Here is a 16431-nt window from a genome sequence, read left to right on the forward strand (position 1 = left end):
CACACATGAGAGTTTTTCAGAATCTTTAGCACACTATCTCAGCTAAATCTTGACATTTTCATGAGGTGAAAAACCTGTTTCTATTTTTCATTAGTTCCAATTCTCTCACTATTAAAAGAGCAATAACACAATCTGGCAGTAAATATTAACAGCAGCAGTTGGTGCATTTTCAGCAGTTTAAATAAGGTGTTTCACCAAAGAGGAAGAAGAATCTTATCCTGAATGGTTATTCACTAAGCCATCAAATTATTCAAGGCAAAGATAAAATGTTTGAAAACAACCGCAACTTTCTATTCATTTAGCAGCTTAAATACTAAATATAGCCTTACACTTGTTGTAAGCATTTATGAGAAGTTTTGCCTTAATTCCTTCTCTTGACAATTTGAGATAAAGAGACAGAAGTGCAAAGGGAACAAGATTATTGTTGTTGTATTCAGCTGCAGCACTGGCAAAGGAGTGGCTTCCCACCAATACTGAGACTTCTGGGAAAAAACTGGCCAAAACACTAAGGACTGCAATTAGAGAATGATAAAAACAGAACATATGAGTGAAAGAAGATAAGGGACAGAAGTAATACAAATAATGCACAATAATATTTAGGTAGACCTATGCAGAAGAACCTGATATAAATACAAAGTAAGGGATTGAAATAAAAAATTTTTAGCACAGCTACTGAGAAATGCTGATTTTTCAGAAGGCAATACTCAATCATTATTCACAGCCTCTATGGCATTTGCTCATGTCTGGAAAGAACTGAATTTACAAATGACATTTGCATTTCTTAACTCTGGAACTTTGATTTTAAAGTACCGCACCAATACTACCTAAGAAAAAAATCAACCAGGTCCAACTAAAAGAAAACTCATGCAAGTCAAATTTATATCTGTCAACTACTCATCCCTCATACTGGCCAAACCAAAGTTCTGGTTTCTGAAAAGTTTGATAGATACTTCGCTATGTATTTTTAGCAAAAAAAGGATTAAAATTCCCTTAGAATATTAACACCCTCAAATAAAATTAAATGTATTCAGTTATATGTTTAACATCAATGAGAAATTCCATTATACAGAAGATCATCTAAGAGATAAAAAGCTACATATGCAAATAACCAGTTAGACAAGAATTAGTCTATACCTTTCCAAATATTTGGGATTACTGTAATTTTGACTAGCTTCTCACAATACCCATCTCACTGATCAATATTCTAAAACTTATCAAATCTTGTTTTTAGGATTAGTGTGGCTTCATTCTGCATGCTGTCATCAAAGTAAAGATTGGATCTTTACCCCAAGGTGTTTGTAATTCAACAGGTGGATTTATTTCTAGTACTGTTTACACTGAACAGCTCTGCCATGAATAAGATGTCTGAATTTTGCAGATAACATATCGTAAATGAGCAGAGATCAAACTGGCAAAGAAGGTAATAATGGAGAAAGTGACACAACATTAAAGAGTTGGGAAGAACTGCAATCTGTGTTAAAGCATTTTTCCTACTTATACTGTTTGATTCACTTCATACTTTGTCTTAAATGAAAACAAGACACAGTGTGTAAATAACAAACCAGTAATGCAGGCAACTTTACAAAAGCAGACAGGCAGAAAAAGAAGAGTACTTCAGGTTTAAGGCAGAAAACAGAGAAAAAAGAGAAAGAAACAGTGGTGTAAAGACCAGGAGAAAAGAATGAGAGCAGTGGGACTATAAAGGGTAGAAAACAGAAAAAGCTAATATTTAAGCAAAGGCCCATACAAGTATGGCTCATGGGGTTGGACTTTTTGATTTATTCTACTCTCACTTTTCTCTCTGGTCTATAACAGGGGGAATCAATTAAATTACTGGAATTGCTGGTAATATCCATCCAATGTGAAGAGCACAGGATTGAGCCATGAGTAGTGAAAGAAATTTGAGGCAGGGACTGAAAAGAGATAGCTGACGTTCTTTAGTATTTAGATAGTTTGCTTGAATCTAGAGAACGAGGGAAACAACTAAAAGAAGACAAAAGGTAAAGAAGACAGTCTTTCAAACTGAATAGACAAACTGTATCCAACACTTCTATAGGTGATGAAAATGCAAAGCCTGTTAATGCCCTGTTCATTTTATCCTTGGATTCGATTCATTAACAACTCTGGATTTACCTCTGGTTTTATACCATCAACCTTTTAGCAATTTATTCACTATGCAATCAGAGAGAAAAACAAGATTGTTTTTTATTCTGAACAGCTAATTCCATTGTCTGTTATTTGCTTGTTGTCACATTACCTTGCCAACAAGCCCCGACTGTGAGCTGCATGGCAATGTGGGAGGGGTGGATGGGCCAGTCGTTGGTCACCAGGTAAGGTTCATATGTGGTTCCATCCATGTACAGTGTGACAACAGGGAACTCCACATTGACAATGTAGTAATGCCACTCTTTATCACATATCTGAAAGACAGAATGCAAGAAAAATATTATTTAACACTTACGGTGACTGATTGTTATATTCCATATGCATTGTTTCAAAATTTTACTCATGGAAAAGAAATAACATTATTGTGGTTTATATATCTCTAACATTAATGAAACCTTAAAAAAATACTTGTGGTATATCTGAAGAATATATGTGATATATAGAGGCATCTTAAAATACACTCTCTGAAAATAAGGCATGGATAAAATAGAAAAATCAGACAATTTGGTATTTGCTCGGTATTTTCAATATCAGATTCTTAATGTCTATGTCTACTTTTAAGAACATAAAATTTTATGTAAGAGACACATACTTAGGATGTGTCAGCATAGTTACTGAAGATCCCTGTGAGCTTCACATTAAGTAAGAAAATATATAGCACTTAGTCACTAGATTGATGAGTTCTTATCAATGATTGCCATTATTAACTTATCACACCAGGACTGCTGCAGTGCTGCAAGGACCTCAGCCGTGCCACACAGATGGCCCAGCAGTCCCTGTGTCCAGCTCATCTGGGCAGGACACTCGCATCTTCTGCTCACTTCATCTTTTGGCCTCAAGCTCTTTCACAGATACTTGGGAAAATGAGGATACATACGGTTTCACTGACACATCAGCTTTGAAAAGCAACAGTCAGAGTTATAAAACGCTTTCAGAATTACAAGATTAGTCAAATCTCATATGAATTTCTGAGCTGGACAACCAGGGATTACTGCAAGATGGCTAAATTCACTTTTAGTTCAGAAATGTAGATCTAGATGAACCCAAGCCTCTAAAGATGAGCCTAGCGTGTAAATATCAGTGTCTGCCCAATTATCTTTTTTCCTTTGCTCTATCTTGCAGATTGAAAAGTTCAAAGGAATAAACCATATCAAACTGGGAGGATGGGTGAGCTGTTTTTAAACCAAAGCAACAGTTACCACAATGCTATTTTCAATTCTAGAGATATACTTGTTTTGATGTATTAAGAAATCAAAGTGCTTGAATGCAGATATCCTTTGCTGTTTCACAAAAGCAAGCAGAAAAGTGATGTTTAAACATAACACTTTGTCCTTGGCCAGGTTAAGTGCTATCTGCTGCGATATCTGCCCTTTGAAAGCAAAATGTTTTGTTCCAGAAGACGTTTCAACAAGCACTTAATCACTTCTATTTCAAATGGATACATTTATTACTGCAGACATCATAGCTCCACGGCAAGAGATAAATGCAGCAAGGGGCTGCTGCAGCCTTCCTTTTGTAAGCAGCAGACAGCACAAATGTTTTCTGAAGGTTAAATGAACTGAAACCAAAATTGAAAGTAAATAAATTGGAAGACTGAAAACTTTATTGAACAAACAGCAATCATGTACAGTATTCTGCAGCCCTCCCTTTCAAGGAAAAACAGCCTGCCAAGTCTCCTGACCTGATCATTAGCATGTGATGCATCACAGCCTCGTGTGCCAGACATTTTATATAAAGCAAAACAACCAATACAACTGATTTTGAGAGACCTTGCACGGCAAAAACTACAGGTATTAATATTTGACACTATTTCTGTTTTGCAACCCTAAACTGCATCACTTTTCATGCCCCAAGGGTGCCCCAGTGTGTGAGCAATCCTCCTCATATTTAATGAAAGCAAGAACATGTTAATATAGCAAACCCCAACATTTTTGGACATTTTAAACACAAAGAACATGATAATGTGTACTATGTAATTACTCCATTGACTGATCCTTAGGCAGTTTCATTTTTCAAAGACAATGTTGCCTGGAAACAGAAGATTACATAAAGTCCACAATTCAAGCCTCCAGCATTTGTGCTCAAGTTCTTCCAAGAAAAATGGATTTGTTGAATTGTGGATGTCCATATTAGACAAAGTATTTACTAACTTTATTTTTTCTGCTGCATTCCACCAAATGATCTCTCAGTATCTATACTGGGCCCCAGTGTAAAATGAAATATTCTACAAGAAAGTAAACATTTCCTTCAAAACTCTGGAATACATCCCAGTCATTCAGCAGCAGGTCATTTCAAAAGCAACAAAATAATGAAATAAATAATTGTGGTGTGTTATTTGTTTTGCTGTCATTTCAGACACTTTCTTCACCTTCTAAACATAGGAAGCCAATTTTTTCCCTGCATGTATTCCACAGTGGTAAAGAACAAAATATGAAGCAGTGAAACCATGAAAAGAAAATTAAAAAATATACTATACAGGCAAATAAATTTTAATGCTCTCAAGTAAGAACTTTATTAAAAAAATCTAATTTATAAAGCTATCTTGATGAGATAAAAAAAAATTACAGATGAGTAAGCTTGGCTTTCAAATACTGCTGGATGGTTCTAATCACTCTATCACGCCAGTGTCTGCCTCTCAAATATATTAATCAAATCACAGTGAATTAAGACTGAAGTCTTAGTGCTGATTACAAGCCATTGCATTGGAATATGCTTTTATGAAATAGATGAAAACACACCCCTATAAATCTCACATAGTAGGTGTCTCAAGTTTTTAACATCTTCTAACAAAAAAAGTCAGGGATTTTTCTGGTTTGTATTGAAAGGCTTGGGAACAGACTGAAACCAAAGGACTTTGGTCTGACAAGCACATGGTGCTTTAGCAGCAGATTTTATTGGTCTGCCAAATGTCCCATTTTTCGGCTTTGTACGGAAGGGCTTGCCATGCACACGTGGGAACATGCACTGCACAGCTCTTTAGCCTCACTCAGGTCAGCTTGGGCAGCACGGATCATTCACCTCTGGCTACATCCACAAAGACAACCTGTGCTTCCAAAGGTGTTCCAGTGCCTCAGCGAGGAGCTGTGCACACTCACCACCCTCTGACAGGCTTCCTGAAAGCCCCTTCAGTAATTTCAGCAGCCCCTGAGTCTGCCCACGCCAACAGCTCTGCATGTTCTGCCAGTGCTGCCCAGTGCACAGTGAGTGCATCCCTCTAGAGCTGGGAAAGCAGGCACTGCTTCCACCTACTGCCCTGAGGGACTGTGCTGAGCAAGTGTCCTCAGAACACACTCAAACATCCGCAACAGAAGCAGCAAGGAGAAAAGGAAAGCAAAGGAAGCTCTCCGATTACCGTAAATAGCACTACTTACTGCAGGTACAAGGCACAAACTCCTTTCTGCCTGAGTGGCCTGAACCACTTGTTCAGTTGACAAAAGTGGTCTGAAGCACTTGTTTGAAGAAAGCATCTTAATCCAGTTCTAAAGAACAGAGCATGTTCACTTCTTGATGCCTTTTGTAGCCTCTTAACACACTCCGAACCTCTCACCTCTATCCTTAAGTCATCATTTATTAGACTACTGGGCCTAGTTTAGGCCCCTTTATATGAGAAATACTCATATAAACTGGAGTGAATTCAGTGGAGAACCAAAAAAAATAGTCAGCTCCTGCCATGTGAGGAGAGGCTGAAGGAAATGGGCTTGTTCAGCCTGGAGTGGGGCAGCATTAGGGGTTCAGTCACAGCAGCCTCACAGTGCCGAGGGAGAAGTTACCAGAGGGAGGCTTTTCCAAGTGTGCAGTGACAAGGACAACCACGGACATTCACTGAAAACACAGCAGGTTCAGACTGGATATAAATTGAAATCCAGCAGGTTCAGGCTGGATATAAAGTAAGGCTTGTGGACATTCAGGCAGTGGAGCAGGCTGCCCAGAGAGGGTGTGCCTCCATCCTTGGAGATTTCTCAAGGGCTGGTCCAAGCTCACAGCTGCCCCGGCTTTGAGAAGGAGGTTGGCCCACAGACTTCCTGTGATGTCTCCTCCCAGCTAAATTACAATTCTAATTCCATAAACATCACTGTGCAGAATATTATAGAAGGGCAGCACTGTCACTCTGATGTGACTTTTTTTTTTCAAGATGGGAGATATTCAAAGCCTCTTAGCCACAGGAATAAGGTTCAAATTCATAAAATTCAGGCTTGTTATCTTGCAGGTGACTGATGTAACCACCAGGCCATGAGGTACAGCAGCAACACTACCACCATATTCCTCTGCCACATTTTGAAAAAGAAAAAACCACCCCCTCAAAAGTTCTTGAAAGGTGCAAAGATGTCTGCATGTCTGACAAGTGATGATTTTCTTACATAGACAACTCCTCTCATGACATATTTTGAGGAGGTTATGTGGACATTATTTCTACATGTACATTCCACCATGTTTTGAAAAACTGCATGCCATTTGTCATTGATGCTGACAACATGGACATTTATGAATCAGATCCTCTTATAAGGATGACAAATGGTTAAGGCTTTATTTGAATTTTGCACTCTTTTCACATAAAGATTAGAAGACGTTTGTCTTTATACCAGCTTTGATAAGAAGTAAAAGTCTAGAGAGTAAGGAATAAAATTTGTACATTCCTGCTGGACTGCACAAAGTGCACATATTGGAGGTGTTTGTAACTGCATAACATGAAGGCAAGTCCTCTTCCAAATTACCTTCATGCTTTTGGAAAACCTGTGCCTTGGTAGAGGCAGAACAGATTCTGGCTAAGTAAGGCCTCTGAAAACTTGCTATGCCCTACCCTACAGACATTGTCACTTCCTTTGTTCCACTCTTGCTTATCCAGTACCAGCTTTAAAGTACTTCTCTTCTGCTAATGCCTCAATGTTAATGTGAACTGGGAGACTCATGAGAATAAGAACAGAACTGTTTTGCAAAACAGACTTTTAAAATTCCATTTTAGAAATAAACCATTCCACAAACTAAGTTCTCTATGGAGAAAAAAAGATCCCAAAATATTGGTTTACATCAGTCACAATATTTCCACTGTAAACTTACTTCAGAAATAAAAGAGAAAATAAAATAGCCCCCCCCCCCCCAAGCAACAAGGTGAAAGCAAAACCAATTTCATTTGAAAATGCTAAAATGCTTCAATCCTAACTAGAGGGTTCTCTTCCAACTTTTCTTTCATCATGGTTTGGCTAATAGCAGCAGAGTGGGAAACACTTCAAGTTACGCTAAGATTTCTTTTCTGAAAGAATTTTCCATTTCAAGTCAAACCCATTGTATGCACCTGTTCAAAACATGTACAGCCCTTATACCAAAACCTTCAACAATGGAACAGTGTCCTCATTTGCCAGCATTCCTCTGTGGAGCTGGGGCAGGGCATCATTGTGATAACTTTGTAAACACACAGAGACAACTCGGGCTCTGCATTTTTGTCTCACTTCACTAAGCAAGACAACAAATGCAGGGAATCTCCCTTTGATCTTATGCTTAATGGCATTAGCAGTACCCACCCAGCCACAATCCTCAGGTCAACCCCCTGCCTTGTTCTGAACGTAGCCACGTGCTTTGTAACTCTGCTTCAAAGCCTGGCACTCATGACCCTGGTTCAGAGCACAGAACACGGATGCTATTTGGATGGGGAGAGGGATATGATCTTGAGTTTAAAAAAATATCATGTTTTTCTCTTCATCTCCAAAATAATCCTTCTGAAAGAGTTTTGTAAACCTTTACAAAACTTGGCATTGCTCTCCTTCTGTTAGTTCCAATGATTTTGGTATGGGTTTTATATATTTTGATATAACAAAATATTTTTATTATATAATTTTGGACACTGAGAGAAAGCACTGCACTGTTTGCAAACAGAGCTCAAAGGAACAGACCTAAAGGTTCTCAAAGACTGTTTTATTACTGATTGAATTGGGACCTAAAGAATAGTGCCACTGTAAGCAAAGAAGCCTAAAAACAACACTTATTTGGAAACAATTGGCAGTGGATTTCAAATAAAACTGAAGAAATTACATACACTTGCAATTTTTTTAAAGAAAAAAGTTGTATATTTACACTTGCAAATTCAAAAAATATTAAGCATTATAGTCACTGTGCACAAGACTGGTGAGTCTGGCATGAAGGCAACCCACAGGTGAGCACAGAAAGGCCTCTGCTCTCCCTCTCTGGGGTTTCTAAGGATTGTCTCTGAAACAGGATCTTTAAAGACACTGAATGAGCTTTTATCCGTTCCTTTAGAAACTCATTTATTATCTTAATTGTTTTCCTAATGTCAATTCTCATCCACAGGCTTCTACAATTAAGGCATGTTAGTGTTAAAGAAGGAAAGAATGTACCTTGGGGCACTGCTTTTGCTATAACTGCTACTTTCTGTTGATTTCTTCTGATAAGTTAAATCTTTGCCCTAAATTTCAGTAGCTGAGCTACCTGCAGAAGCTGATTAAGTGATATAGGGAAATAAGTTACACAGTTGAGTTTTTTTAAGCTCCCTTGCTCATTGTCTATAAACTTCTACAATTTTTTTTTTTTTTTAATTATCCCAACACCACCAAGAAAAAAGATAGATACACTGCTAAGAATGTCCTAGAATTGTAGACTTCAAGTATGTAATTCCCATATTCAGGGTGGGCCTGGGTTACCTAGTGCATTTCTGTTTTCTAGTATAAGGAACAACAATTTATTTCTGCAGGGAATATGTAGTCTTTATAGTAAAAGTTTGCTTTTGGGAGAATCAACAGATAGGCACTTGAGGTTGGCTTTGTGCTACAGTATAGTATGTCAGCATTTTCATTTTGGGGAATGTGTTTATTTTGGAAATAAACAAAAGCAAAGTGCAAACACTGACTTATCAAATCCATCCAGGAATATAAATTGCTATATCTTGTACCATTATCTATTCTACCTCAGTAATAGGCTCTGTGCGTTAGGACAGAGATTTGCCACATGTTTTGGCTTTACTCAGTCTAAGCATTGCTAAACTGAAAGGGATTCAAATATCTGTGGGAAAGGGTCTGGATATTCTTGACCACTAAGTGGAGCTGTGAAGATTGCAAATACTCCAATATCTCCACGTGTCCACAGTCTCTTCAGTCAATTTTAAATAAAGCTTGAAAATATCCATATTATGTACTGGGTTGGTTTTGGTGGATTTTTTTGTTTGTTTTTAAATAGTCTCTTTGGGTTTCCTGTTCTACATTTATCCTTTAGAAGTTCCTTCACATGACACTTTTTTCCCCATCTGTAAAATCAATATACAATGTCTCTGAAGTGACAATAAATACAGTATGTAAGTAGTTAATCAAGGGAGGATGGAAGAAAAATATACTGTATATGGGAAAAGAAGGCATCAATATACTCCCATCAGTTAACAGGTGATACATCAAAAAGCATCATCACAATCTACCAGTTCAGTGTTTTGTCCATAAGAATATCGCTGCACACCTAATCTCCACATAAAACTTGCAGTTTGAACCTTAGCCCTGCCCAAATGTGGTCACAGAGTCTCTCTGAGCAAGTTGCTGAATTCTTACAGCTGGTACCAGTGAAGTAAAAAACCCCCAACCAACCAGCCTGCTTTGCTGTGGACCAGTGCTTTTATGCTGATGAGAGTGGAGCATCTATTACTGCTACAAGCACTACTACTCAGTTGTTAGCAGGAATGCTTATAGGGTGGAGTTATTTTTACTCTTTTGAGAGGAAGCTTTTCCATAGCTATTGGAGCTGTTCTGGAGGTTGGATGTCCCCAGTACACATGCTGATGTGATGTTAACTTCATATACAGGGAGTTAACCTGGAAAATGAAGTAAACATTCTTCTACATCTGCATTTGTAAAGGACTGTGTATGATCAGTCCTAGAATAAAGCAGATTGAACATTGTGCAAATTAATTCCTTATTTCTGTGATCATAACTAAGTATCAGAAGAACATTAACCAGAGAAGGGAGCAAAAGAGAGACTTCCCTGCACCTTATGCTTCCTCATAGACTTCTGGTGAGGAATGTAGAAACTCAGCTTGTATTTCCTACCTCTGGCTGCACAGGCACAAGGAAGAGAAACCTCTTGGGATTATATTGAGGTGGGGGAGAGCCACAGGAATGTCAATCTCAAGGCTCTACTGACCATGGCACATGTCCGAGCTCCTAAATGAGGTACTCGTTGCATGCCCACAGACAATACGAAACCCTGACAACGATGGCCATGACTCTCTTTAGATGTCACTAAACTGACACCTTATTTAGGAAGCAAAACAAAGTAGAAAGATTTTCCACAACAGTGTATTTTGAAAAAAAAAAAAAAAAAAAAAAAAAGGAAGTGGAGGTGAAGGATTGGGAAGCACCTCTTTGCCCTTATAATCTCAATCATTGAAAAGATAACGCAGCTTAATGATGATTGATTTAAAATTATAGTTCATATACCTTATAACAGAAGCATTTCTTCAGTATAAACTATGGAGTTTGATAGTTTAGAAAGCTATCCATTAGAAAAACTCATTGTATTTTCTCGTGTACTTTGCTCAAGTAAATGCTATATGCAAATAAGTACAAATTTAATCACAACTGATATTTTCAACTGTTTACTCACTGTCTAGTCCATGTTTTTTCTTCTGCTTAATGTTTATACAACTTAGACATTTACTTTCACTTAAAAAAGAAAATTTACACAGACTCTTTAGGAAACAGCCCTAAGATTTGTTTGGTATTTTAAAGAAAATATGGATAAAATATTTGATTAGAATAACTTGAGTTCTGCAATTTGTTATGCAGTATGATTTATTTAATATGTCAAACAGCAGTGTGGGTGTCCATTAAATCAAAAAATTTGGTGAGGGAAGTTCCATCTTTTAAAATTTTTTTTCCCTTGAGAAATACCCCAAGAATACCAATTTTTCCAAACTTAATTCCTGGAATACATTTATATAGCATGTTTACCAAGTATATTTCTTTATAGCTACTGATGTTCCCACAGGAAATGCCTTGTTGTATTTAATCAGAAATTCTTATTTACCTTGTAGTGACAAATGAATTATTTTTCTCTCTCCCCAGCCCTTTCCCCTCCATGCACATTCAACTGAATGCAGAAGGAGAAGAAGGACCTAAAAGAGGTGAGTCTGTATTTAGCACTAGATGTAAGACATGTTTTGATCTTTGATTTTCCCGAGATAAAAACTCAATCTTGCAGAACTCTGCAGTGTATTTTATTTGGAGGTTGACAGACACAGCAACTGGGTTAAATTTTTCACTACTGTGAGTTAGTTTTAATGTGATTTGGGTATCATCCTCAGTTTAAAAGAGCTACATACACAGATCTGACTCTGAGTTTTCCGAGATGTACTGTCTGGTTTTGTCTGAACTCCCTGCCCTACGTGCTAGAGGAGGATGTTAATTGTAGTGCTGACCTCTCTGTTAGGCAGGTTGTCTTGTCGTGCTGCTGGCATTCTGCCAGGCAGGGAGATCACTGCCTTTCATCTTGGCATCCTGTGCCCCCTTTTGTAATCACAATATCCGCTCTATTATTCCAGCGCTTAATGAAGCCAACTTAATTCCAACCACATATGACATTTGAGTCATCTGCAAATGAACCTTCAGTGTGTGAAAACAGAAAGGATTTTAAAAAATCTCATGGTAAACTTCTATTCATTAACCGTAGAAAAAGAAAGGACAGGGAATGAAATCACAATCAAAGACATCCCTGAGCTTTTTATTTTGCAGTCCCCTGATGAGATCCTGCATGACAACATTGCTGGTCCTTTTCCATCAGAAACCACTCTAATTTGAAATGTCTCTGGCTGTTTGCCTGGATAGATTCTTCCCCTGTCTTACTTTTAAAAGACACATCAACTCTGTACTGAACCTGAAGACTTTTACCTTACTGTAAGACTGAGAGATGGTGGGTGGGGAAGGGTATGTTAAAAACAATTCAGTGGTGCCATCCTTTGCAGCTTTTAGTGCTACAAATATATGTATGAATGTATGATATATATAAAAATATGCACATGCATATATACAAACTGACTTTGGGAGGGTTAATTAGTGAAAAAGATATAAAAACAAGGTTGCAAAATACTTACGTATTTCTAAAGTTTTAAAATAAAAAGGGAACACTATTTTCAAACATTCAATGTGGTATAATCACTAAAATTAATAAACTCCAAAGAGCTTGTATCCATGTGAGTATTTTCTCAAACCAGTTTATCGTATTCTACCAGTTGTAAATCCACTATTCTAACTGTAAAGAAAAGACTTCAGGGCACTTTCACAGCTTGTATCTGAACAAACTGATTTAAAAACTGTTTTAAAAAAAAAAAGAAAAACTATAAGAGCATATAAAATAAAAAGTTTTCAGAAACTAAGTATTTAATAACAGGCTGAAATTGAAACTAAACTACTGAAGTGATACATAGCTAATGAAAACTGGTACCTTTTAACTATACTATTAAATAAAGTTACTATTGATATTCCCTGAGCCATCTAATAACAAAGTCTTGATAGGTAATAGAAGGTAAAATCGTTTGTAGAAACTATAACAATGATCCCATAAAGAAATACTCATGGGATTCAGAAGTAACATGTTGACTATTCCTCACCAGTAAGGCCACTTTTCCTGGCCATTAATCTCTCTCTTCCTCTCTCTACCTCCTGTAAATAAGCCCAATTAATACTATTTGAATAAGGCAATATGGATTGGGCCATCCCTCTTTCCAGGCTCTCTCAAAGGAATATTGGGTAACTTTGGGGTTTAGCCCTCCTCTTAAGGAAGAAGTATTAAATGTTCATTTTACACAAAAAAGCCCACATTCATTGGACTTTCCTGGCATTTTTTAAAATATTCCTTTAACAGTGGCTAAAAATTTAAAAATCTTCATTTGAACAAATATAACACTGCAATAAATGCATGCATTTCCACGAGCATTCTACTCAGAAGAAGTTCCCAAACCAAAATAAAACACAGCGTGGTAGAAAATTAAAAGAAAAGAACCCACAGTAAAATGAAGTTTTTATGCCTGATATTCCTCATATCACAGAACTTCCACAGATCTCAGAAGTGCTACTCCAAATCTGTAAACAGATCATGAATTCACTGAATCTCTTCAAATCCAGAATCCTCATTAAACCAAAGCATTTCTCTTTCAGAAAACGCAGATGATTATTTTTGAATGGCACATTCATTCATCAACAGAGTAGCATGAAATGAAAAGGTGAGTAAACTACTTACATAGCAGTGTTTATCAGTAAATAAACTCTACACTGCCCACACCTACAGGAGGCAATTTCTGCTCAGTTTTTCATACTCAACTAACCATAACCAACTGGTTATGTGCTCTCTCATCTCTCTGACTGAGATGCCATTTTTGAGCCATGTGCTTTATAGCTCCTTCTCTCTTGTCTTTATAGATTTTAAAAGTAAGTATACAGGCCACAAGCCACCTAGGGCTAGAAGAAGAGGCAATAACTTCTTTTGTCTAATTTGGGTGTGAAAGTTGGTTGTGCATTTTAAGTGTGTCTCCTCTCCATAAAACAGGTAGCTAAATTCCCTACAAAGTCAAGGAAAAAAATATATTACTTTGAAGAGTTTCAAAGAGACTGACAGTCTCTTTAGCTTTTATCAGCAGAAAATCTTCAAAAGCTTGTTTAGTGACAAGAAAATGAAGGAGAAAATTTAGTGTCTTCAGTCAGACTGCAGAGACCCCAACCTGATATCTGTCACCTCTTGAAAACAAGCACACAGAATGGTTGAAAAAAAAATGCATTTACCACCTGTTTACATTCATTATACAATGACAAAAGTTCAACTTCTGAGTTATCAGAGCTGTAGCCAGCATTAAACCATTACAACATTTTGCCATCACGTTTCAGGCAAAGGGAGAAAAGGCAGCCCTGCATTACCTGAGTGCACCACGTGCAGGCCTAACAATCACAAGGAGCTTTCCACTCCCCGCTCTGACGTAAAGCTTAGCACGGCTTTTCAAATAAAAGATTTTGTGTCTTAGTCAAATGCCAGAAGACAGCTGAAGGGTGGCACTCCCATATTTGCAGCATTACTGCTGGGAAAATTCACATAATTCCGCCAAGTTAGAGATGGCTGAGGTCAATCCACCATTGGATAGGGAAGTCTACAAGTGCTGCATGGACCTGAATATACACTGGTAGTACAGAACACATGACATCTCCTCTGCAACTCCTTCTGTAAAATACAGAAATATGTATACATAGGGAGTTCTGGCAAACATCTTACAAAAACAGATGTTTTCTATATTTCTGTGAGTAAATATGCAAATGGCTGCCACTAAACTTAGGAGAACGAGGACTCATTTGAAATGCTGCATAATAAAAAGGTTATTACAAAGGTTCATAAATCTGTGTTAAAAACCCCAAATAATTTATAAAAGGAATTTTTGGCACATTTTAAATCTCATTCACATTATTTGCCGCTAGACAATTTGTGGTGTAAGTCAGTAACAGAGAATAAAACTACAGATACAGAACCCACCAAACTCATTGCTACCGTATAAGTCCATGCTCTACAATTACCACCTTCTTCACATCAGTGAGTAATACAAGCTACAGTCTAAAACTGATTTTAACAAGTGCTTAAATAATGCTAAAACAACAACAGGAAATGCTATACCAAGTGCTGTTTTCAAATAAGCCTCCAGCTTCCTTTTTACTCCTTTAAAATTATTTAGAAAAGTTTTAAGTTCATTTGAAAAATCAGTATTGGCACAAGAAGAATTTCTCCTTTGTAAATCTATATTTGGCCAGTGGAAGATCCTTCTATTACCAAAGCCAGAGGATGATCGAGAAAAACACCCTACACGGTTTTTAAAACAAAGATTAGCATTTTATCAGTTCCTGCACATGTAATATTTGTGGATGGAAATTATTATAATATCCGAGTTCTATTAATGTGGGAACTTTAATTATGCTCTTTGTCAATTTTATTCAAAATATCATCCCACCCAAGCCCAAAGCAGCATTTTATAGGACACATTCACTGCTTCCAAATGTCTTCCCTTTTAGATGGGGAAGTTACACTGATGGTCTTTGTGAGGGGCTCTCAGTTAATATAATGGCTACTGCCATTTATTTGCAGCCCATACCAATATTCAAAAAATTAGTTACCTGCACACGTTAAAGAATAAATAAAACTATTAAGGATAATGAAAAGGACTTGACTTTGGAAATGCAGCTTGGCCATTGTCAGCTTGGATTTGCCCTGGGAAATCTACTGCTGAGGAGAGCCAAAAAAAGAAAGGGAAGAAAGAGGCATTATACCTCCCACTACGAATGCTGCAGCTTGTCAGGCTCAATAAAATACTTCCTTGGTCCTATCAGGGTGGAAAACTGCTTCTTTCCAAATAGAAAGAATGATCAATACTCTGAGATGAATGCACTTTCTACCTAATAATGAACCATGGGAACATTTTTTAAGATCAACCATTATCTACCTGAATCTGAGGAATGAAAAGAACAACCAAAATCTTAGCAAGAATAAACATTACGAGCTTAATTTCCTGCCCCCTAAATTGAAGGGCTTATATGATTAGTTTATATATATGCTGGGTATTGATCTACACTATGGTTTGTCAGTATAAATTTTCTGTTAAATATCTCTTCACATTACAGAAACTACTATAAATGTGATATATCCAAATCTATATATATTATCAGAGATTAAAAAATGCAAAGGCTTCAGAAGATAGCCTCTGAGAATTATACACAAACAGAACACATCTACCACTTAACAAATAAGAAGAACATTAAAGGAAAAATATGAAAACCACCAGATCCTTTGACCTCTTACCTAACTGAAAGAGCCCAAAGACCTCATTTGTTTCACATCTGAGGCCTGGTATCAGATTGACATTATATAATTGGAGTTTTCAATTAATTTCTTTTGAATTTTGACTATTAATGCTTTTACAAAGAGTGAATCTGTTTTGTTTTCAAACAGCACACGTTACATTCATGAGCACATCAGTGGGAAGCTACCAAAGAGATCAGGGATAATGCTGAAGTCCAAACTGTGTTAGTCTTACATTTTGGTGTTATTAATGTCTTTTCCAAAACTGAGAAAAAGGAGGTTGTCACTGTTCAAAATAGGATGATATATCCTTCCCTTGTTACTGGTGTCTGAACAAAGACAATGCTTGGTTCAGTCAGTTCTTTGGATGTTACGAAGGTGCAGAGGGTGTGATTAATGCAAACTAGACCCCAGAGACAAAGAAAACAGGCTGGTTGGGGTTTGTTTGCTTTT

The 16431-nt window shown here is 37.2% G+C and overlaps 1 protein-coding gene across 1 annotated transcript in view; it reads right to left on the reverse strand.

Moving 5' to 3' along the window:
- CLSTN2 (calsyntenin 2) overlaps positions 1–16431 on the reverse strand; it is a 329826-nt gene that overhangs the window by 31504 nt on the left and 281891 nt on the right. The window contains exon 9 of the mRNA XM_050308320.1: positions 2258–2420. Within this exon, the coding sequence (XP_050164277.1) occupies positions 2258–2420 (163 nt within the window). The remainder of the gene's footprint in view (positions 1–2257; positions 2421–16431) is intronic.

This window comes from Myiozetetes cayanensis, unplaced genomic scaffold, assembly GCF_022539395.1.
Source record: "Myiozetetes cayanensis isolate MyiCay16 unplaced genomic scaffold, myiCay2020 scf13, whole genome shotgun sequence".
In the NCBI taxonomy this organism is placed as follows: domain Eukaryota; kingdom Metazoa; phylum Chordata; class Aves; order Passeriformes; family Tyrannidae; genus Myiozetetes; species Myiozetetes cayanensis.